Genomic DNA, 23,076 nt, shown 5'->3' with positions numbered 1-23,076 from the left:
CTTTGGTCAAACTCCTCTTCAGTTTTATAGATGAAGTAAGGGCTGGGGGCTGGGGGAGCAGATCCAAAGTTACACTGTAAATAGCCATAGGGTGGGGACTGGACTCCCCGTCTCCTACCTCCTAGTTCTGCCCTCTGTTCCGTGGTCCTGATGTTGGGGGCAGGTAGTTAGGCTGATGAGAGATCATAGTGGGTTCCAGGCAGGGATGGGACACACACACACACACACACACACACACACACACACACACACACAGACACACACGGAGTTTATTTGTAGCAGTTAAAACTGGAGCAGGTGCAGCTCTGCAACTTAAACCAGGCAAATTTGTACCTTTGTGTGGAGGGAGCCAAGAGGGAGTTTTCTCTCATTTCCTCCCTGTGTCCCTAGGAGATCCCAATTGAGGACGCCTCTGGTTTCATGGCCACTCCCACAGCAGTGGTCGGGGTGGTCTTCTTCCTCACACCCACACCCCCTTTCCTACGCAGCCCACCCTGCCTCTCTCTAGATGCTGTGGACAAAACCCTGAACCTGGCCCTGACTTGCTTTGTGACCTCAGGCTGCCTGCTGCCTCTCTCTGGTCTTGCAGCTCAGCTTCCTGACTCAGGTCAGTTTGCTGCCTGATCTTACTGCTTAAAAGGCCTTGGATACTATGATCCAGAGAGCTGAACCAGACCCCGTCCCAGAGCAGAGCTGGCCTCCCAGGGTGCGCTGCAGCTGCCTCTTGCCAGGGTAGCACAGGAGAGCATGAGGTTCAACTTGGAGCATGTCTGGGCAGTGCAGGCAGGACTGAGGGCAGAGCGTACCCACCCTCCTTGTCTGGAGGCCTCTCAGCACTCCTGGGGCCCACCCCGCAACCAGCCCCAGGCTCTGGGATGAGGCAGAGGCCTTCCTTGGTGCCAACATGACCTCTGCCAGGGACACGGGCTGTCTTAGGTTCTTGAGGTGCTTCCATTTCTCAGCACCTGCTTCCCTTGGTGGCCCCCCCTCCCAGGGAGGGAGGCCAAAGGTCCTAACGTTTGGGGCTATCGACTCGCATTGTCCTCAGCCCCGATGTGCAGTGCTGGGGGCTCAATTTCCCTCCTTTGTGACCAGACCCGTCCCCCAGCCTTGCTCGCTGCAGGGCGGGCCGCTCTGCCTCTGACTTCCTGTTTGTGCGCGCGGTGGGCCCTGCGGCTTCTCTCTTGTTGTCTCCACACCCCGCAGGTTATCTGGGCTGCCATCTTCGCCTGCCTGCCGAGTACGGGCCCCAGGCCTGTGCAGCTGGAGGGGAGGCTTCGTTTTCTTCTCCACCTTCCTGTGGAGACAAGACCCTCGCCTTTCTCCCCCCTCTGGGCCTGCTCTCCCTTGCAGGTGTTAGGCCGTCAAAAGACCGTTTGCTCCCTGTTTCTCCTCCTTGCCCGGTCAGCTTCTGCCCTCATTATTTCCTCTCCTTCCAAACCCTCTTCCATTCATACTCCAGGAAGCCCCCTCTGATGGGCCCCTGTGACTCTGAGGCCGCCACTACAGCATCTGTTAGTCTAGCCCCATAGGCTCCTCAACCCCACCCAGGACTGCTGTACCCTTATTGCTACAGTTTTGTGAGCTGTCAGTATGCGTGGAGGCGTAGGCATCCAGTATGCGTGGATGTTCTGCATCACCTGTCTGATTCAGGGCTCGCTCAAGTAAGAACCCCCGCCCCCATTAGGCCTGAAGCCTTGCACCTGCTTTAGGTACGCGCTGCTCACTCACACCAACCAATGAAGCTCCCATGCCCTGCACATGGATCTGTGTCTTGCCTATCAGACTGGGGGGCCCTGAAGACAGGGCTGTGTCCTTTTCTCCTCAGGTTCACCTTTACCTGCCCACAGCCCCAGCTTGGCACACAAAGGTGGCTGTCCCCAAGGTCAGTGAGGTGGGCTGGGGCTGGGGATTAGGAGCCCGGAGCCCTCCCAGAGGCCAAGCCCAGGCCCAGCAGCCTCAGGCCCCTGCTCTGGTCCCACTTTGTTTCTGATGCCAGCTGCCCCACCGCTACTCCTTCTTAGCATGGCCCCTACCCCTTCTCCCCTTTGGCTATCTCTGAGCAGGTACGAGGAGTGTCAGAACTGGAAAGGACCACGGAGGACACGTTCTAGCAGAGTCCAGGTGAGCCCAGGCTGCCCAGTGAGTGCCTGGCTGAGCCCAGACCTGCCACCAAGACCTGTCTATTGAAGAATAGACTTGAACTCCTCTCTCCTCCACAAAGAGAGGCCTCCTGTCTCAGGCACCTCCTCGCTCAGTGACCGGCCATCGTCAAGGTTTAGTTTCTCTCATCCTGGGCACCTCTGGAAGCAGGAGTGGGAGCCGTGTCTCTCCCAGAGGTGCCTGTGTTATGAAGCCACGCCCACCTCCCCCCAGTCACCTCCCAAGCTCGGGCCTCAGATTCCCAGGCGAGCCTTCCCGGGCATTTCCGGGGAAGAGGCGGGGGTGTCCAGGAATGTGAAGCGGGCCTCCCTCAAAGCGCACCTGTAGGCCTGAGCTGGGGCGCCACCCCCAGTGTGTGCGTGTGGTTCTGGGCCTGCTGTGCCTCTCTAGAATGGGGACTGTGGGTCCTCTGGGCTCCTCAAGCTGCGTGTGTGTGTGTGTGTGTGTGTGTGTGTGCATGTGTGTATGTATGTGTATCTGTATGTGTGGGTCTGTGTGTATGCACGTGTGTGTGCGTGCGTGTGTGTCTGTGTGTGTATGCACGTGTGTGCGTGTGTGTGCCTGTGTGTATGTGTATCTCTGTGTGTGCATGTGTGTATGTACGTGTGTGCATGCGTGTATGTCTGTACCTGTGTGTATGCACATGTGTGCGCGCATGTGTGTGTCTCTGTGTATGCGCGTCTGTGTGTATGCACGTGTGCGCGCGCGTGTGTCCGTGTATCCGTGTGTATGTGTGCGTGCATGTGTATCTGTGTGTATGCATGTGCGCCTGTGTATCTCTGTGTGTGCCTGTGTATCTCTGTGTGTGCCTGTGTCTATGCACATGTGTGCATGCGTGTATGTGTGTGTATGCACATGTGTGCGTGCATGTGTGTCTCTGCGTCTGTGCGTCTGTGTGTATGTATGTGTGTATGCACGTGTGTGCGTGTGCGTGTGTCTGTGTATGTGTGTCTGTGCGTATGCACGTGTGTGTGTGGGCACGCCCACGCACAGGCATCCACTGCTCGTCCCTCAGGTCCCTGTTGCTCAGTCCTTCAGGCCACACCTATGGGTCACGCAGCCCCGAGCAGGGCTTCGAGTCCAGTGCTCCTGTCCCACTCACCTGGTGGTTCTTACTGTCTCTGTGTCCTTATCTCAGACCCTGCCCCTTCCTCATCCTTGATTTTGTTTCTGGTGTCCCTGTTCTCTTGGTTTGAGGCCCACCAGGGCTGGGGGAGAACTCCAGGCTACGGAGGCCCTGACCCGCTCCCCTCCCCCCGGCCCCCGGTCCCCGCCCCAGTTCCACCCTTCCTCAACCCCAGCGTCAGGGTGGAACGAGTGAAAGCCCTAGCCCTTCCAGAAACCGCCTGACCCTGGAAGCTCTGTGGATGGGGAGGCTGGGCCTCAATCTCTCTCCTAGGGGGGAAAAAAAAAATCAGTGTCGGTCTTGGCCTAGGGCATTGAGGACAAACAGAGGAAAGCAGTCCCTGATGTCACAGAGGAGCAGGCCTCATGGACGGCCCCACCCTGCTCAGGACAGGACAGAGGCCCGGTTGGGGCTGGGGACTGCTGAGGGACAAGTGTGTCTCTCGGAAGGAAGCTCAGGTCTGACTTGCCGCAGGTCACAAGCTGAGGGAGCCTGTGGCAGAGCTGGGCCCCAAAGCCAGGCCCCCTGGCTCCCAGCCTGTGACTCTAGTTTCCTGGGAAAAAACACATCTGTGGTGATGACTCTAATGGTGCTTTAGACAGAAGGTCAGGGTGGGGAGGAGGGCAAGATGCTCACGGAGGAGGGGCCCTGAAGGGTGAGGGTCCAGGAACCCAGGTTACTGCACGACTTTGATATCCTTATCCTCTTATCGCCTAGGGCAGCCACTTCCCCTGCACCCAGGGTCTGGAGCAGTGGTCTGTTAAAGGAGCACTGTCCCATTTCTGGCCAGCTCGCCTGCCTCAGCACTGTCTCTTCAGACCCTGCAGGCGGAGGACCCTGTTCCCTGTTCTCTGTCCCATTTAGGGGCCGGGAGATGGGTAGCAATTTTCCAGGTTGAGGGTTGCTGGTCGTGAAGGAAAGGATGCAGAGCAATTTTCCTCCCTGCTGCTTCCCCCCGGATGCCAATCCTCTTCTGGGCCTCTGAATCTGAGAGGTCCCACAGTGTCTGTGGGCCTGACCCGGAATGGGGGACCCAGAGAAGATGCCCGTGGCCTTCTGGGAAGGAGTCACTGGGTGATTCTCGTCCACTCCTCGCCGCTTCCCCACCTCCTTACCCCTGGCTCAATCCATTCGTCTTGATTCCAGAGTCAAGCCCACTGAGGGGCTTGGAGAGCCTTGGGGAAAATGTGTGACCCGGACCCAGTTCACCCCAGCCCCACACCCAGCCCCACACCCTGTTTCCCGCCCCCCCAGCCAGGGGCCCCGGGATGGGCAGCTTCCTGCCTTCCCCATGGGGAAAGCGGGGGCGGCATGCAGGTGGGCGGGCCCCGTGCCCACATCCGGTAGCTGCTTAGAGCCCCTCCTCGGAGCCTCCTTCCCTCCAGTCCTCCAAGCCCCATGGCACCCAGGCCCTGCCCGAGACCCTAGATCTCACCACTGCTCTGCCCTGCCCCCTTATCCCTACAGGCCCTGAGGGAAGCATGAACACCGGGTCTAGTGCCAACAGGCCCACCGGGCCCAAGTGTGACCCCGACTGTGCTGAGAGCTCAGGCCTGGTCTCCTGCGGGTGGTGCTGGGCGGAGGGATGGCTTTGCCGGGTGCTGAGGACAACTGACTGCCTGGAGGGTACTGTGATGTGCAGGCCCAGAGCCCCGTCAAACATTTGCACCTCTGTGGCCTTCCTGGGCAGCACATTTAGAGGAGCCACAGCCCGGTCTGAATGCCACTGCTGCCCGAGGGGAAGGGAGTCTCCTGGGCTGGGGTCAGCGGGGTAGGGCTCCGAGAGAGGGTTCTTTTCTTGTGCTGGAATTCAGGCCTCTGTCTTGGGTCCTCACCGAAGGGCCTGGCAGGGAGCCCTTACCTCCTGGGGTCACCCCTGTGGCAGTCCCAGACTCCTAAACTATCCCTGGAGCTGGTGCCATGGGGGAAGGGCAGGCCTGGGGTCCCGGAAGCCACCTGCTCAGGGTGTGTGCGACATCTCTTCAGCCCCCCTCCCGCCAATTCCCAGCCTGTCTCTGGTTTCCTGTCGGTCTGTCCTCCCCAGGGAGGGGAGGGGCGGCTAATCGGCACCGTGGTGTGGAGGCGGGCTCCAGGACCGTTGGGCGCCCTGAGATCTGACCCACGTGGCCTCGGGGTTATAAGCCCTGCCCGCCTTGAAGGGAACCCCACTTGGGAGCCTGCGGCACAGGGCTTGCTCCCTTCAGCCCAGCAGCATCAGGTAAGGATCTGAACCTTCACTTCAGCCCCAGCCAGGGCTCCTTGACTCTGGGTCTCAAGGGCCGATGAGGGGCTGGGGCCGCAGGCCCTGGGTGGAGATGTGCTCGGGAGGGGCTTCGGAAGCTTGCGCGCCAAGGCTTATTAGCAGAGCTCTAGGCAAAGAGGTGCAGGAGCCCTCGCCTCGATGGCGTCTGTGCTGGGCCAGTCCTTCAGGATGCCGGGCCTTGACTTCCCTCTGGACAAGGAGGGTCAAAGGGCTCCTGGCCCCCAGTGAAGAAAGAGGGGTCCAAGGTTTCAAGGCACAAGGGCCGGAGAGTAGGGTGGGCATGGCAGAGGGCGGGCAAAGGCTGAACAGTGGGACTCGCTGTCAGTGAGAGGTGCTAAGCACCTCCCTCCACTCAACGTGGTCTCCATCTCTGTCAGGAGAGCCTTGGGCTCCTGGCTGGGGAGACCCCGGGGTGGGGGGTGAGGGAGTCGGGCCCTGGGCTGCGGAGGAGGCTGGGGCCCCAGGCCTGGGGTCTGACTCTGGAGGGCAGGGTGGGTATATCTGGAAGGGGTCACCCGGGGGGTCAGAACTGGGCACTAGGGTGAGGCCTCCAGAATAGCCGTGGTCTCTACCTGATCGTCCCCGAAAGTGGGGGGATGGGGTGGAGCCCGGGGGGGGGTAGGGGAGGGAAGAGGGAACCAAAGAGGAAGTGGGGGGAGGGAGGGAGAGGAGGCCGGTCTGGCGCCATGCTGAGTCACCGCCCACGGGGCCCAGGGCGGGCCCTCGGGGCCACGGGCAGGGCGCAGGGGTCTCAGGGAGCCACAGGGAGGGCTGTGGGCCCTCGAAGCAGGAGTCAGGAGGAGGAGCGGGCGGCCCGAAGAGTACCTGCCGACGGACAGACAGACAGTGCAGCCACCCATAAAGTAGAAAGCACTACTAACAGCGCTGGAGGGTGTAGTGTTTCCTACTTTATGGATGAGTGTACTGTGGGCTTCAGAGACCGCGCCGCCGCCGCCCGCCACCGAGTTCCTCCGCGTTCGGGACCGCGTGTGACAGGTGAGCCCCTCAGCTGCCCTCCCCACCCTGCCCAGACCCCTGGAAGGTCGCCGCTGCCCCCCGTGGCCTGCCCCTCCTGGGTCCGGCCAACCCGGGAAATGCCGCGTCAGCTCCTCGGCTGCCCCGAGGGCTGGCAGGGTGGACGCCTGGACCTGCTACAGCTGGGGAGAGGCCCCAGTGCAGGCCCAGCCACCAGAGGACAGATGCCAGGATGAGGAAGAGGCGGGAAGGGAGGGGAGATGGAGGGGAGGGGGGGCGTGCCTGGGACCCCAACACTAATAAAGAATGGACGTGCAGGCCCAGCCACCAGAGGACAGATGCCAGGATGAGGAAGAGGCGGGAAGGGAGGGGAGATGGAGGGGAGGGGGGCGTGCCTGGGACCCCAACACTAATAAAGAATGGACGTGCAGGCCCAGCCACCAGAGGACAGATGCCAGGATGAGGAAGAGGCGGGAAGGGAGGGGAGATGGAGGGGAGGGGGGCGTGCCTGGGACCCCAACACTAATAAAGAATGGACGTGCAGGCCCAGCCACCAGAGGACAGATGCCAGGATGAGGAAGAGGCGGGAAGGGAGGGGAGATGGAGGGGAGGGGGGCGTGCCTGGGACCCCAACACTAATAAAGAATGGACTCTGCTGCTGCTTTGTCTGAGACTCTGTTGCTGGAGTTGGGGGTGGGATGAAGGGGCTTAGCAGGCACATGGATGCGGTGGGCACACAGAAGGGCTGGGGGGTGCGGAAACCACTCTCTCTCCTGAGAGAAATGGGTTTGCCTCTGCCTATGAGACCAGAAGGGGGCTCTGGGCCTGGTCGGGCCTCACCCTGAGGAGGAAGGGCATGCCTGGGCCGAGGACCTCCCTGCAAACCGAGGAAAGTGGGCAGGACTTTGAGGGGCAGGGCTGTGAGGGGCCCTCCTGCCTTTTACCCTAGCTCTGGCCCTACCCTGCCCTCCCCCTGCTTTTCACACCCTGAAACTGAAGGCTGCCTACCTCTAAGTTCTAATCTTAGAAAGTCTAGGGGGTCCTGTTTTTTTTTTTTTTTTTTAAATTCATTTATTTATGGCTGCATTGGGTCTCCATTGCGGCACGCGGAGTCTCTCTAGCTGCGGCAAGTGGGGGCCACTCTTCGCTGCGGTGCTCAGGCTTCGCATTGCGATGGCTTCTCTTGTTGCAGAGCACGGGCTCCAGGCACAGGGCCTTCAGTAGTTGTGGCACATGGGTTCAGTAGTTGTGGTTAGCGGGCTCTAGAGCGCAGGCTCAGTAGTTATGGCGCACGGGCCCAGTTGCTCCAAGGCATGTGGGATCCTTCCGGACCAGGGCTCGAACCCGTGTCCCCTGCATTGGCAGGCAGACTCCCAAGCACTGTGCCACCAGGGAAGTCCTGTTTTTTTTTTTTAAACATCTTTATTGGAGTGTAATTGCTTTACAATGGTGTGTTAGTTTCTGCTGTATAACAAAGTGAATCAGCTATACGTATACATACATCCCCACATCTCCTCCCTCCTGTGTCTCCCGCCCACCCTCCCTATCCCTAGGGGGTCCTGTTAGTATAAGAATTGGGCACAAACTCACCGTGGCTCGCACAAAAAGCATCGTATATGTAGACAAGGGCGCAGATGCTAATGCGCAAGGCATACGCCAGCACGTGAGTGCATTCACACAGAGGGCCCCATACACATAAGCTATCAACACATGTATAGGGACTTCCCTGGCGGTCCGTTGGTTAGGACTCTGCGCTTCCACTGCCGGGGGCCCGGGTTTGATCCCCAGTCAGAGAACTAAGATCCCACAGGCTGCGTGGTGCGGCCAAGAGAAAACACACACACACACACACACACACACACACATTTACAGTGGTATATATACACGTGACATGGCCAGCATGTCACACAGTGATACCCAGGATATACCCACACTCAGGACACGTACATCTTCAGTAGTACACACACATGCAGTGATATAAACACATATGTGTGTCACAGATAAAAGAGCATACGAATACACACATGGTGACATTCACATAATAAACACATTGGTTCCGTACACATACGCATATAGTGACATGTTCATACATGATAAATATACAATAGAGGCATGGTTATATATATATCTAGATATATAGATATCAATAAAACCATGTCATTTATGTCATTACATATTCTCATGCCTGTATGAGAGTGTGCCATTATATATTGTGTAATGTCATCCATATACATTTATCATGACATACGTGTTGTAATTTATACACTCACACAATCATAGCCTCACATATACATCCCAGCGCATGACACTGTGGCAAGTGATATATACACAATGGCACATACACAGAAACATGCATACCTATATACCCAATGAGACCATAGACATATAATAGCATACATGCGTACATACATATATCTGTGTATGTATATAGAATAATAGTGTCCCCCCACATATATAGAGACAAATTTATGTCTATCCTGTATATGTGTACTATAGACACACATGCACCCTGACATAAACATCAGCGACACACATCGTGCAGCGGTGCACATATTGATCTGTGCACTGATTTAGGGAAGTGAGGGGGTCACCTCTTTCTCATGCCCCGCCCCCCTGCCCCGCAACAGTTCCATCAGCTCTGGCCTGGGTGGAGCCCACCGTCAGCGGCTCTGTGGCTCAGTGCGGCTGGTGCTATTCCACAGGGGCACCACACGGGGGCCCCCGACCTTAGGCCAGACTGGCTTGAGTCTCAGGTTCAGAGGCCTCTCAGGCCCTTGCCGACATCCGTGTCTCTGGGGACTCCACCTAGGCCTCTTTCCCCATATAGAGGGTGGCTTACGGGTCTGGGAGTTCCACATCCTTGTCCCCAAATGCCATTTTCCCATAGCAAAAAGGCCCAAGACTAGACAGAAGATGAGCTTCCTGACAGTCTGGGGCTAAGCCAGCCCAACAGGCCGCGTGGCCTTCCCTGCTGGCCCGAGACGGCCAGGTTGCCCCCAAAATGCAACCTGCCAGGAGCAAGCGAAAGCAATTCCCTCAGCCTATTTCCACCTCTGTCTCTTTGCTTCTGTCTTCTTGTTGTCATTACCTTGATTTCCCTGTCTCTCTCTTTGTTTCATCTCAAATCCCATCTTTTCTATTTCTGCCATTCTCCATGGCTGGATCCCTTGTCTATCTGTCATACCAACTCCTGTCTCTGTCTCTACCTGGCTTGGGCTGGGACTGATGTGGGGAGAACTGTCTGCAGCCCCCCTGTCTCTGTACCCTGGAAAATGTGGGTGTGTGTGTGGGAGGGGTGGGAGGTCACATGTTGGGGGCACTGGGCCGAGATCCTGTAAGGAACCTGCTCTTCCCTCTGTCCCGACACTGCCTGCCGGTCCAGCCCACCAGTCCAGCGCCATCACCATGGAAACCAGCAGCCGACTTCCTATTGGTGGGCAGGAGGGGAGGGGGGAGGGGAGAGCTGGCTCTCCCTTGCTCACCCCCTTATTCTGAGGCTCAGCCCTCCTCGGCGCCCACCATTTCGGGGCTCCGGGACTGTAGGGGACCCTTCCAGTCCCCAGAGCCGAGGCCAGCAGGGACAGAGACTATGAGGCAAGCAGCCCACCGACCCAGGCCTCCTTAAGACCAGCCCAGCCGCCTAGCAAGCTGGCGGGCAGCAGCGGAGAGAGAAGGAGATAAAGGACCACAGCAGACCTTTGGGGATCAGCCCAGCAGCTCCTGTGGACCCTAGCCAGGCTGAGGGATCGTGATGGATGGTCAGACTCACAGCCGCTGACGGACACACCATGACAGCGATGCACACAGCAGCACAGCACTGAGACACTCAGACACAACCGGTGACAGCCTCACACACTGCCACAGCCCTGCAATACAGACAGCCACACTCACAGAAACAACTGGTAACTCTGAAACAGGCACAGACAGTGTCACACAGAACCACTACCCCCTGGCACGCACAAGTGGGGGAACCCATCCTCCAAACACACACAGCAGCGCTGACCGGCACAGGCAGACCTGGAGACACACGCACACCCTCACCCGGGCACTGCTGTCGGTGGCCTCTGCACATCCTCCCCACCCACACGGGGACACCCTTGCTCCTCCACACACTCGCACGCACACACAGCCACGAACAAACACACCTCGCATACCCCCAGCTCAGCTCTGGCAGCCCCGACTCCTGCAGCCTCCTTTGTGGGTGAGGAAGAACTCAGTCAACCTTGGATGGAGCTTCGGTGAAGCCAAGAGCTCAGAGAGGAAAGGGTCTGGCCTGGCGTGACTCTCACCAGCCCCTCCACCTGGCTGGGTGATGTCCCCCCGCCCGGGTCCTGGGGACCCTTGGCAGAACCATGGAGCAACTGACACCCCTTCCCCGGCCGGGGGACCCCGGAAACATGGAGCTGTGGGCATTGCCCGCCTGGCAGAGCTGGACTCCAGGCCAGGGGGGCGAACCTGGAGGTACATCCCCAAGCATTGCCGATACTCCGGCAGCTCTGCGTGTTGGAGAACTGAGGCCTGAGGAGAGCTCCGAGCCCGAGGGAGCCCGAAGCCCCGGGTCTGTGGGGGGCATCCAGCCTGAAAGAACGGAAACTGGGCTGCCCAGCCCCGGGCCGGGAGCACTGAGCTCTGGACTCAGCTGCCAGAGGCTGGAGGGCAAGGAGGTGGAGGCTTTCTCTAAGGTAAGGGCGCTGTGGACGGTTGGGGTCTGTGAGGTCGGGGATCTCACCATGCCCTCCAGCCTGGGCATGACACGTAACTTCACTGCCCACCTCTCTTCTCCGGGCCCATCTCTGTCTGTGGGTTCGTCTCTGTGACTGTCTGTCCTCCCTTCTTTGGTCAGGAATCTCACTGGCTCCGTTTTTTGCCATCTGTCTGTCCTTCTGACTCTGCCTTCTCTGTCTGCCTCTGGCCCTCCCCCTTCCCCCTCCATCTGTGAGTCTGTCTCTGACTGTCTGTCTATCTATGTCTGTCCATCTCCTCTGCAAGTCTCTGTCCTTGGGGGCTGGAGGATACTGGGGGCATGTGGAGGTGTGTGATGGAATCAGAGTCCAGAGGAAGCAGATTCAGGGGAGGGGGCTCAGTGCTGGGCTGAGCCAGGGAGGACAAGTTTTGGGGTTGGTACGAGCAGTCTCCTGTAGAATATGGAGGGACCAGGACTTTGGGGGACTCAGGGGCCCTGAGGAGCCTGGAGGAGTGGGGATGGGAGCTCAAGCTGGCATTTCCCAAGAGGGGAAGATGGGCAGGGATGGGAAGAGTTGAGGACTAGCAGACAGGGTCCCAGGGTTGGGGGACGCTAGTGTCGGCAGGCAGGACTAAACAACCCCTTCTCCTGGGTCTCCTGTGCTCCCTCCGAAGGCCTGAACTGTGTGGGAGAACCTTCTCGTCTCCATGTCTCCTTGGTCTGTGGACGGGGAATGCTTCCCTATGGAGGGCTCTGATTTCCACAGGTAGGGTGGGTTCCTGAGTCGCTGTGCCCTGTCCTTTCCCATGCCAGGGCAAGCTGAAAATGGGCTTTGGGGACAGGCCCAATCTGGAGCTGCTGAGGGCCGTGGGGGAGCTGCAGCAGCGCTGTGCCATCCTTAAGGAGGAGAACCAGATGCTGGTGAGGCTTGGAAAGCGAGTCCTGGGTCCTGGTTGGCGCTGGGGGGAGGCAGACTCAGACACCCCGGGCCTCTGCCTCGGCGTCCTTCTCATCCCATGAGCATCGCTCCAAGTGGGAGCTCCATGGAGCTGACATGACCCCAGGACCCGGAGAGGGTGAACCCCTACCTAGAGTTGCCAAGGACCCCACTGTGAGCCCAGGACTCTAGCCCAAGTCCCGGGCTGTTTAGGATTGGGTCTGGGGGGTGCTCCCCACATGCCCCAATTCTGGCTGACCCCTTGTCAGAGGAAGAGCAGCTTCCCCGAGACGGAAGAGAAGGTGCGGAGACTGAAGCGGAAGAACGCAGAGCTGGCGGTCATTGCCAAGCGCCTGGAGGAGAGAGCCCGGAAGCTGCAGGAGACCAACCTGCGGGTGGTGAGGCTGGGAAGCCACTGGATGGAGGCTTGGCGACCAGGGAAGAGGGGCGCCAGGGCTGGGCCGGAGGGCGTGAGGCTTGGGAGTCACGGACTCTTAGCACCTCGGAAAGCAGGAACCCAGGGGCTGAGGTGTAGGAAGGGCAAATGCCAGCCAGGCTAGGAGGCTGAGGGTTTCTGGAGCTACAGGAGGGAGGGAAGGGCTGGGCGGGGAGTTCCTGAGCAGGCAGGGAGCAGGATTCTGGATTACCACGTGCTGGTGCTGGCTGCAGCCTCCCGCTGAGCTCATCTCTGGGTGCAGATCTGCTGGGGGCAGGGATGAAAACCCATCACAGTGGCAGCCCTCAATTAGCAGCATCCTTTGGGCCTAAACTAGGATGTGCAGTTAACCCTTTCACTCCTGCTTGAGGATTGCAGGGATTGGGTCAAAGGGAGGCTGTTGGTCTCCTGAGGGTAGATCCAGGGTAGATCCAGACCCAGGGTAGAAGCAGGAGGCCACACTTCTAGGTTATCATCCTAGCCCCTCCTGTGAGAGGGGCTGAGGACTGGGGGACTGCCCCAGCCCTCAGATGACCGTCAGCCTTGCCCCTCCTCTGGCCAGGTGAGCGCTCCCATGCCCAGTCCAGGGGCCAGCTTGGAGTTGTGCCGGAAGGCCCTGGCCCGCCAGCGAGCCCGGGACCTCAGTGAGACAGCCAGTGCCCTGCTGGCCAAGGACAAGCAGATTGCTGCCTTGCAGCGGGAGTGCAGTGAGCTGCAGGCCAGGCTCACCCTGGCTGGCAAGGTGCGAGGAGGCCCTGGTCACCCCTTCCAGCTCAGCCCTACACAGGGCCGCCTGCTCGGCAGTGTGGGATGTGGACTGAGATGTTAATGAGATGCAAATAAAGCGAGAAGGTGGAGGCTGCTGGGGAGCAGGTTCCCCTGGCAACGGCCCAGGTGGCAGCGGGGAGAGAAGGAGCTTGAACCGAAGGGGGTGGAGCCATGAGTCCCAGACCCGGGAATTTCTGTGCTCCGGGCTTCAGGCTTCATGCCAGTGGGTCTGACTGTATGAATCCACACATATCTCACACTGGTGTGAAGAGATGTTCTCAAGGCATTTAGCACAGTGCCGGGTACGCCGTGAGTGCCCAGTAAACGAGTTCCTGGGAATATTTGCACACGGGCTAGCGGAAGCATGTGGCTCTCTAAGCATGCATCTATGACCAGGCATGTATGCATGGGAGGATGTGTACCTTCTCCCGCCCCGGAGCCCCTCCAGTCAGGCGGAGGGCGGGCTCTGCTGGGCATGGCGTGGGGCGGGCAGGGGTTAGGCCCGACTCCCTTCCTTGTCCCGCGACTCCAGGAGGGCCCCCAGTGGCTCCACGTGCGGGACTTCGACCGGCTGCTGCGGGAGTCCCAGCGGGAGGTGCTGCGGCTGCAGAGGCAGATCGCCTTGCGCAACCAGAGGGAGCCGCCCCCGCCGCCTCGGCCCCCAGGCCTGGCCGCCCCGGCCAGAGCAGGGGCGCCCGCCCCCGGGGCCCCGGGAGAGGTGAGCGTCGGCGCATGGGCAGGTGTGTGGGTGTGCGGAGATGGGGGTGGGAGCGGCTCGGGGGATCTCCGCCTGCACCGCGCTCAGGGCCCCGACGACGCGGTGGTGGCGTGCGCACTGCAAGGGCTTGGGGGACTGTCCCCAGCTGGGAGCAGGGTCCTGCCCGGCCTCCCGAGGCTCGTACCTGCGCCGCGCCCGCCCCCGGGGGCTCGGGGTCCGCCCTCCGCAGGCCTGAGGCCCGCGGCCCGCCCCGCCGCCCCTGCCGTGCCGCCAGTGGTACGGCCCGGCTGCAAATCCCCGGTTGCCCTGGCAGCCACCCGGGGCCCAGCCCGCGCCGCCGCCTCCCGCCGCAGCCGCCGCAGCGCGGGGACGCCCCCTTCAGCGCCCGCCTGGTCCGTCAGGCCGGGCCCGGCTACTCGGGGGCGGCAGTGTGTCCGTCCCCAGCTCCAGGTACGGGCGACCCTCACTGGGCGCCGGGCTGAGGTGGCCCCTGGTCCGAGGGCTAGGGGCCCCGCTCCGGACCCCCAGGACTTAGAGGTCTGGCTCCTCTCCATCCTCTGTACTGGGCTGCACTTAGGTCCGCCTCCTTCCGGGAAGAGGGGAGGGAGAAGGGACCTCCTGACGACCAAGGCCTCAGGGCGTGGGATGCTTCTTGCTCAGATTTTGCCCCTCTGCCTGGCCCAGAGAGGAAGATGCATCGCCCATCAAGACCTGTCCTCCGGAGTTTGCACGGATAACTGGGACGTGCAATAGGGTGGGCTTGGTGGAAGCTGCGAGGAGGGTCTGGCCAGGTCTGCAGGCTCTGGGCCAAGCCCAGATTCTGTGGATCCATAACCCTTAGCTCTGGGGACACCACATCCCTGGGGGCCCAGGCAGCCTCCTAGTTCTCTGCCAGTCGCTGAAGGGCACCCAGGACAGTTATTGAGTGCAGAGCAGGGCCGGAAGCTAAAAAGGGAAAGCTTTGGCCTGGATAAGGGACCCATCTCCCAGGGCACGCACGGGTCTCAGGATCTCAAAGCACTGTGTCTGGAGGACACAGGGGTGCAGCCTCTGCTCTTCCACATCAGCTGGAGATGAGGGGATGTGGTGGGGGGGCAGACAGCACCCCTACTTCCCGGGCAGGGATCTCTTTGCTGACCGTGAGATGGGGTGGGAACCTCCCTCAGACAGGCGGGGCTGGGGGTAGGCTGCCCCGCGGCCCTCTTCTCAGGTGCCAGCCCTCTGCCCCTGGCCATTTCCAGGCCACGCCCCAGGAGGATGTGGAAAACCCACCCGTGGTCCTAGGGGAGCCAGAGAAATGGCAGAGGGTACAGCAGCTGGTAAGTCCCAGGTCGAGGGCTGGAGGAGACCCATTCTGGGTGGATCTGCCTTCCCACATGAGGAGCTCCATTCTGACCTCACAGGAATCAGAGCTCAGCAAGAAGCGGAAGAAATGCGAGAGCCTGGAGCAGGAAGCCCGGAAAAAGCAGAGGCGATGTGAGGAGCTGGTGAGCGCCCAGCCGGGAGGGCCTCCCGGGGGGCCAGCTCCGCCCTTCCCTCTGGCCAGCCAGGTGGTGGGCTCCCCTCAGCTCTGCTTCCTTCCCTCCTGCCCAGAGAATGTGCTTTCCCCCCCACATCTGCGGGGCTCCCCTTTCCTGGCTGATGCAGGTTCCAGGTGGGGGAGAGCAGTGTCCTCTGTGTGGGGAGAGGAGGAAGGTGGGCGCTGGGACCCTCCCCAGAGGTCCTCTGGTCTCGCAGGAACTGCAGCTGAGGGAAGTCCAGAGTGAGAATGCCCGCCTCGTGGAGGAGAACTCTCGGCTCAGTGGGAGAGCCACGGAGAAGGAGCAGGTAGCAGTTCTGCCCAGGTCCTGCTAGGCCCCCAGCCTCCAGGCAAAGGGCTGTCTCCTCCACCCACCGCCCCGGACTGGGCTAGAGTAGGAAGCATACTCTTACCCCTGGTGAGCATGCTGGGGGGTTGAGGCTCACACCCTGCACTCCCTGGTGCTGCCCGCTCTCCAGGTGGAATGGGAGAACGTGGAGCTGAGGGGCCAGCTCCTGGGAGTGACGCAGGAGAGGGACTCGGCCCTTCTCAAGAGCCGGGGCCTGCAGAGCAAGCTGGAGAGCCTGGAGCAGGTGCTGAAGGTGAGGGGCCTTTTTTGGGGAGGTGGGTGGGGAGGGGGGCATCGGTCCCTGGCACAGGGAGAAAGTGGGACAGTGGCACTCTGTGGGGCACTGGGGAGTAGACCGAGTCCTGGTGCCGCTGGCCCTTCCCTTCTCTAGCCTCAGTTTCCTTTTCGACAGAGAGTATCTGGAACACACGGTGTCTGAGGCACCCTCATCTTCGATCTTCTATAGGAACAGTAGAGCAGGGCTTGGGCCTTGACGCGGGCTCTTGCGTTTCAGCACATGCGGGAGGTGGCCCAGCGGAGGCAGCAGCTGGAGGTGGAGCATGAGCAGGCTCGGCTTTGCCTGCAGGAGAAGCAGGAGGAGGTCCGGAGGCTGCAGCAGGTGGGCGCAGGGTTGGGGGGGTCGGAGTGGGGGAAGGGTGGTAGGTTGCCAGACCCCCAGCTTTACCGTCACTCATCCAGTGGGTATTTACTGAGAACCCATTGTGTGCCAGGCACTGTGCCGGGCGCTGGAGGGACCGGGAGGGGGCAAAGGTCAGGTCCCTGACGGATCAGCGAGTAAACAGATCCAGGAGTGAGATGACCCCGGTCATGGACAAGCGAGGTGGGGGAAGTGACCAGGGTGATGTGACACAGAGTGGCTGGGGTGGGGGGAGTGGCCTCTTTAGAGAGCTCTGCAAGGAAGGCCTCTAACACCTCAGGGGCCGGAAGGAGCCAGAGGATGAGCACTCCAGGGAAGGGGACTAGAAGTGCCAAAGCCCTGCGGCAGGAAGGAGATCGGGGGTGCAGACCAGTGCGGCTAGAATGTAGTAGGATGGACAGAACAGCCGGAGTGGGCAAGAGCCAGGTCACATCAGGCCTCAAAGGTCACGGGAAGGGTTTGGATGTTTCGCTCTCTGAGTAGTTAGAAGCTGTTGAAAGGTCCTGAGCAGGGGAGTGGCATGATCTGATTCATCGTTTTAGAAGATCGCGCTGGCCGCACTGCGGAGGATGGACGCGGGAGCGGGCACGGAAGCAGGGTGGTCAGGTGTCGGGTGGCTGCAGGGGTCCAGGCGGGAGATGAGGGCTGTGTGGATTAGGGTGTAGGCAACACAGATGGAAAGAAGTGGATAGGCTTGAAATATTACTTGGGCATAGAACTGACAGGATTCACCGTGGGATTCCAGTTGAGTGCCCGTTCTTCACCCATTTGCTGACGAAATGGAGGGTGAGGCTTTTCACTCTCCAGGAGTGAGGGATGAAGGGCCTCAGATTTGAGAGGTAGGGAATCCTGAGTTCTGTTTTGGCCAACTTTGGGTTGTGTGTCAAACACTCAAGTGGAGATGTCCGTAGACAGCTGGGTTTATGAGTCTCGAGTCCTGGGGACGCGGGTCTTGGAGACAGGTTTTGCAGTATTCAGTGTGTCTAGTCGGGTGACTAGAGGGGACCCTTTGGGAGAGAGTAAAAGCAGGCCCAGCACTGTGCCCTGCGGCGCCCTAACACTCCGGAGGGGTAGAAGATGAGCCGGCAGGAGAGGCTGAGGAAGAGCTTCAAGAGAGACAGGAGGGAAACCCTGAGGCAGGAGGTCCTGGGAAGAGAGAAGCAGTCTGAGGCCCCTCTCGACCCTGTTGCCTTCTGACTCCATTCCGGGTGGGAGTCAGAGGGAGGAACCCTCAGCCCCTTCCCAGCCTGCTTCCCTCTCCCTCCCCCATCCTCTCGCCTCCTCCCCTTTCTTCTCTCCCTTCACCCTCCCTACCCTCCTCCCTTCCATCACACTCTATCCCACCCCCATTCCTTATCCTTCTCCTCTATCGTTTTGCCTCCTCCCACCTGTAGGCCCAGGCAGAAGCCCAGAGGGAGCACGAAGGGGCCGTGCAGCTGCTGGAGGTGGGTCCCTGGGGGCGGCCATTAGCTCTGCCCGCTTGGCTGGAGAGGTTCAGAGAGCGCTGGAATGGGTGGCGTGAGTGTGTGGGGAGCGGGCTCCCAGGAAGGGCCGCTAAGTGCTCTGGGGCCTGGGGGGATCCCCTCCCCCTTTGGCCCTGCAATATCCTTCCATTTAGCAATTGCTTGGTCAGTCTAGGGAGCTGACTGGGCGGGGTCCGCTAGGGTCCCTCTTTGCTTCCCTCCCTCTCTGGGCAATGACCTACAGGGTAAGGGTTCTAACCTTTCCTCTGTGCTTTCCTCTCCTGCCACAGTCTACCCTGGATTCCATGCAGGTACGTCCTCCTGATTCCCCACCTCCCTGCGGGGGGCCTCCCCAACACCACTCCAGGCTGGCCGAGCTGCGTTTCCTCTCTTAGGTCTAAGTGGTTCCAACCCTCATGTCCAACGACGGGGGTGCGACTGGTAGCAGACCTGAGACTCCGTAGGTGGGCTGGGATTCTCACAGGACATGTGGGCCACCCCCTCGTCCCAGATCTGCCACTGTGCTTGGCAGACACAGGCCCTGCCCTCCTCTAAAACCTAGCCGCTGAGACCTTGAGGAAGTTCCTTGCCAGTGTAACCCATGATCTCCTTGACGGGGACTCTCCTGATCCCTGAGAAAAATTCCTGGGAATTGGCTCATTCCTGTCACAAAGATGCCCCTGGCTCCCGTGTGGGATCTCTCCGGGGACTTCTCTGAGGGCAGGGATTTGGGTCACTGACTGTGGCAGGGTGACAAGCCACGGAGCTGAGAAAACTGCTGAAGTGATACTGTGGTGGTGATGGGGGTAGGGCGACCCCTTTTGGCCTAGAAAGCGGCCGCAAGCAGGAAGTGCCGCTGCCTGGGGCACGAGGCCTCGCTGCAAGAGGCAGGGCTGGGAGTGAGGCTGGCCCACAGCTCCCGGTCTTACCCTCAGCTGCACAGTATTCGGGGCAGTGGGGCAGCCAGGCTGAGGGCTGGTGCCCAGGCCTAGGGGCTGGGCAGATGTGATGTGAAGCCTAGTGCGGGGCTGTGTGGAGATGGCACAGCTTGGGTCTGCCAGCTTTGGTGGGTCTTGTGGCTTATCGTGGGTCTTGGCCCAGGTCCGGGTTCGAGAGCTGGAGGAGCAGTGCCGCAGCCAGACTGAGCGCTTCAGCCTCCTGGCGCAGGAGCTCCAGGCCTTCCGCCTGCACCCGGGCCCCTTGGATCTGCTCACCTCCGCCCTGGGCTACAGTACCCTTGGGGACCGCCCGCCACCCCCCTGCTGCTCCACCCCCCAGCCCTGCCGGGGGTCTGGCCCCAAAGGTAAGGTAGACCCCAGTGACATTAGCCTGGAATCCCCAGGTCTGGGGTTTTTTGTATAGAGCAGAACTCAGCGTCAGAGAAGGCTAGCAACTCACCCAAAATCACACAGCAAGTTAGAGCCAGGTCTGGCTTGAACCAGGCTCCAATGGGGAAAAAACAAGCCCGCGGGGAGCATCTCGGCCTGCTGCTCCTCCCCCTTCAACAAGATCTCTGTGGCCATGGCTGGGAGGTGGGCACTAGGAGGCAGTAGCAGGCAGTATGGGCTGCTGGGAAGAGCCCAGCATATATGAAGAGCCAGCCGGGCTTCAGTCGGATCTCGTGGTCCCAGCTCCACTCACTTAACGGTTCACGGTGCTGCTAACTCTCTGTGGGCCGTGAGTTCTGAGCTGTAAGACAGGAGCACCCAGTGCACCTCATCAAGCTGCTCTGAGGAGCCTATGAGATAATATATGTAAATCACCTCTACCTCCACTTAGTAAGTTCCCCCCCCCACCCAGTATTTCCCTTCTTGTAAGGAAACTTGGCCGTGGAGGGCCTGAGCCCTAGATCCAAGAGGACCCTTGGTCCCTGGTCGCTCCTCAGGCCACAGACCCCAAGGCTACATGTCATCTTTTCTTTAGACCTTGACCTCCCGCCAGGCTCCCCAGGGCGCTGCACCCCAAAGTCTTCCGAGCCTGCCCCTACCACCCTTGCTGGGGGCCCCCGAAGGACGGCCAAGAAGGCAGAGTCTCTGTCCAACTCCTCTCGCTCCGAGTCCATCCACAACAGCCCCAAGTCATGCCCTACGCCCGAGGTCAGTGATGGGGCAGGGCCTGGGGTCTGGCTCTGCCGTGGGGAAAGGGGGTGGGGAGGTGACCCAGGAGTTGGGTGGCCGCTGGCCTGTGTGGGGTCCCAAGTGGAGCCAGGACCCGGGAGGGAGGGGTCCGTGGATTCCTCCTGGTGGGCGGGGAGCTCAGGTGGGGCCCATCCCACCCTCCTGCAAGCCCTCCCTTGGGGCCGCCCAGCCCCACCCTTCTGGGGCCCAGAGAGGCCCTAGAGTCCTGGGCTGGATGGAGGCAGGCACTTCGGCGCCAGGATCCACCTAATGAGGCTGGTCCTGAGTGTCTGTGGCAGAAGCAGGCGGTCCTTTGTGGAGGAGCGCAGGTTCCGGGATTCAGGTCCCAGCTTTGTCTTAGGCAAGTCGCTGCCTCTTTCTGGGCTTCGGTTTCCTTGTCTGGATTTGGAACTAATAACCCTGCCTCGTGAGGCTGCTGTGAGGATTACGTGAAAAAATACAAGGGTGGTACCTCCCTCAGTGCCGGGCACACCGTAGACGCTTAACGTGTGGCCGCTGTTACCACTACCAAATTCTTTGGTATCACTCACAACCGCTCTGATCACCTCATCCCTCTCTCTACCTTCCAAACCCCAGAAGGTGTGTGGGCCGGGAGGGTGGTCAGGAGCAGCCCTGCCGTCCCGGGTGGTTTCAGGGGCTAGAACCCAGCCGCGGCCTCTACTGCCCCCTTGTGGAATGGAGTGGTGGTGCTGGCTTTGGATGCCCCGGTTTCCGCTCCCAGTACCCTCGTCATGGGGCCTTCTCAGCTCCTTCTGCCTCCTGGCCTCCAGCTCTTCACCATCGGAGTGCTTGGCGGCGTTTTTACCTTAAGGAGACAGACTGTCATGGGACACCCTCCCCAGCCCCTCCCCCACCGGTGTGGCTGGCCCCCTTTCCGATGGGGAAAGTGGTCTTATTTACTGGGCTGGTACAGAAAAGAGGCCGGGGCTCAGGGAGGGATCCAGTTTACCTCCCCCGCCCTCGTCCCTTGAGCCAGGGCATCTGGACTCCACCAGGCCCTGCCGGCTCAGGTGCTGAGTTAGAAAACATCGGGGCCCATCGCTGCCGGCCTTGCCCAGCATCTGCTCAGTTTCTCTTCTCAAAACGGTGGGTCCTCCTCTGCCTGCTTTGCCTTTGGCCCCTGGCTCCTGGAGGGGACTGGCCCTTTCTGCGTGTCCGCAGGTGGACACAGCCAGCGAGGTGGAGGAGCTGGAGGCAGACAGCGTCTCCCTGCCGCCAGCAGCCCCGGAGGGCAGCCGGGGAGGAGCCAGGATCCAGGTCTTCCTCGCTCGCTACAGGTGGGCCCTCACCCCTGCTCCCCATTTCCCCAGCACTTGGGCTGTAAGGGGGGGGGCGGTGAAGAGCGAGGCCTCTGGAGACAGCGGGGGTGGGGCAGGGACCCCAGCGGGACATGTCCTCTTAGCCTCGTTGGGTGCAGTGGGTGCTCCACGTGGTTAAAGGGGGACAACCAAGTCTCCGTAGAGGCCGAGTGCACTGGGGGAGAGGACACAGGACACGGAGACAGAACGTCAGTCGCTGTCCTCCGCCTCCTCCTCTGCACCTCCCCCAACAGCTACAACCCCTTCGAGGGCCCCAATGAGAACCCAGAGGCAGAGCTTCCGCTTACCGCTGGCGAGTACATCTACATCTATGGCAACATGGACGAGGATGGCTTCTTTGAAGGTAGGAAGGTAGTGGGGTCATTCTGTCCATTCACCTGCTTTTAAGCTCCTCTTCCCGAAGACCTCCACCCATCTGTATCCTCTCAGCCCACTGTAACTTCTCAGGCTCAGCTGAAAGGCACCCAGAGACCCGGCAGCTCGCGGGGAAAGGGAAAGGAAAGGGAAAGGAAAGGGAAAGGGAAAGGAAGGGCCGTGGGAGCAGCTGGTCTGACTCCAGACCTGCCCAGAGCAAGACAGGGCCTACGACGGTCCAGGTGGCGGACAGAATGCCACAGGGAATTTCGGCTAAGTTCATTCTTGTGCTGGCAGACAGGGCATGGCAGTGCTTAGCACTAGTGACCTCGAGGCCAGGCATGGGGCATAGATCTGATGCTGTGCCCCAAGCAGTGTGGGGAGGAGGAATCAGGATCCAGAGCCCAGGAAAGGGTGCTAACAAGCGGTTAGCAGTTGTCAGGGCCCAGGCAGGGCGTGAGCTTCAGGGCAGTTCTACAGTGTCCGTGGGATGGGGCAACCGCGGCAGATGCCCCATTACTGAGACTGGGCAACAGGGCGGGGCCTGCAGAAGAAATAGCCTGGGAGACTCCACACGGTGGCCCTGGCCAGGCACCAGGCTGCATCCTTCTGCAGTAGGGAGGATGGCACTGTACGGAGACTGGGATGCGGCTGCACAGGGCAGGGTGAGAGCTGCAGCCGTGGGGATTTAGGAAAGCGGTTAGGTCTGGGCCTGTAACACGCAAAGCTTTCAGAGCCTGCTCAGCCTCTCCTTCTTGGGCCCCACGCCTGCTGTTTGAGTAGGTGCTGGGAATGATGGTACACAGCTAAATTCTCTATAAGGATGGATAATGGAGAGCAGGATTAAATAGCTCCCGGGAAAACGCTTTTTTTAATTAAAAAAAAATAAAAACACCAACACCGTTGTTTGGAGGGGGGCAGCTAAAACATAAATATTAACTAATTACTAGAATTTGAACTATGCAGTTTGGGATAGATTGAAAGGCCCGTAGACAACTGGGTGTAGGATACCCTATTCCTCCTCATACTTCGGCTAAGTGACTGCTTCATCTGTGTCTGGTCCCACCTGGGCTGCTCTCAGTGGCTCAGGCTTCAGGAGCACAAGACTGACTCTGGCCCAGGCTCCAGCACCAGCCTTTCAGGGCTGTGGATCTGCTTAGTTGGTTCCTACCGTTAATCTCACGCCCCATAGTGTTAGTGCTTATA

General features: G+C 60.2%; 1 protein-coding gene across 2 annotated transcripts in view; it reads left to right on the top strand.

The window, feature by feature from the left end:
- Positions 1-6,183: 6,183 nt before the first annotated feature.
- TSPOAP1 (TSPO associated protein 1) overlaps positions 6,184-23,076 on the top strand; it is a 31,984-nt gene continuing 15,091 nt past the window's right edge. For both annotated transcript variants that reach the window (XM_089900918.1, XM_022552606.3), the window contains exons 1-16: positions 6,184-11,209; positions 12,025-12,132; positions 12,418-12,546; positions 13,147-13,326; positions 13,885-14,070; positions 15,312-15,389; positions 15,474-15,557; positions 15,808-15,897; positions 16,069-16,191; positions 16,453-16,557; positions 17,991-18,041; positions 18,350-18,370; positions 19,161-19,362; positions 19,983-20,155; positions 21,359-21,474; positions 21,750-21,859. In XM_089900918.1, the coding sequence (XP_089757044.1) occupies positions 10,880-11,209; positions 12,025-12,132; positions 12,418-12,546; positions 13,147-13,326; positions 13,885-14,070; positions 15,312-15,389; positions 15,474-15,557; positions 15,808-15,897; positions 16,069-16,191; positions 16,453-16,557; positions 17,991-18,041; positions 18,350-18,370; positions 19,161-19,362; positions 19,983-20,155; positions 21,359-21,474; positions 21,750-21,859 (2,086 nt within the window). In that variant the 5' untranslated portion in view covers positions 6,184-10,879. The remainder of the gene's footprint in view (positions 11,210-12,024; positions 12,133-12,417; positions 12,547-13,146; positions 13,327-13,884; positions 14,071-15,311; positions 15,390-15,473; positions 15,558-15,807; positions 15,898-16,068; positions 16,192-16,452; positions 16,558-17,990; positions 18,042-18,349; positions 18,371-19,160; positions 19,363-19,982; positions 20,156-21,358; positions 21,475-21,749; positions 21,860-23,076) is intronic.

The sequence above is a fragment of the Delphinapterus leucas genome, chromosome 19, assembly GCF_059928025.1.
Source record: "Delphinapterus leucas isolate spDelLeu-1000000601 "Yukka" chromosome 19, BTC_Dleu_Yukka2, whole genome shotgun sequence".
Classification (NCBI taxonomy): Eukaryota; Metazoa; Chordata; class Mammalia; order Artiodactyla; family Monodontidae; genus Delphinapterus; species Delphinapterus leucas.
This window is presented reverse-complemented; position numbering and strand designations above follow the sequence as displayed.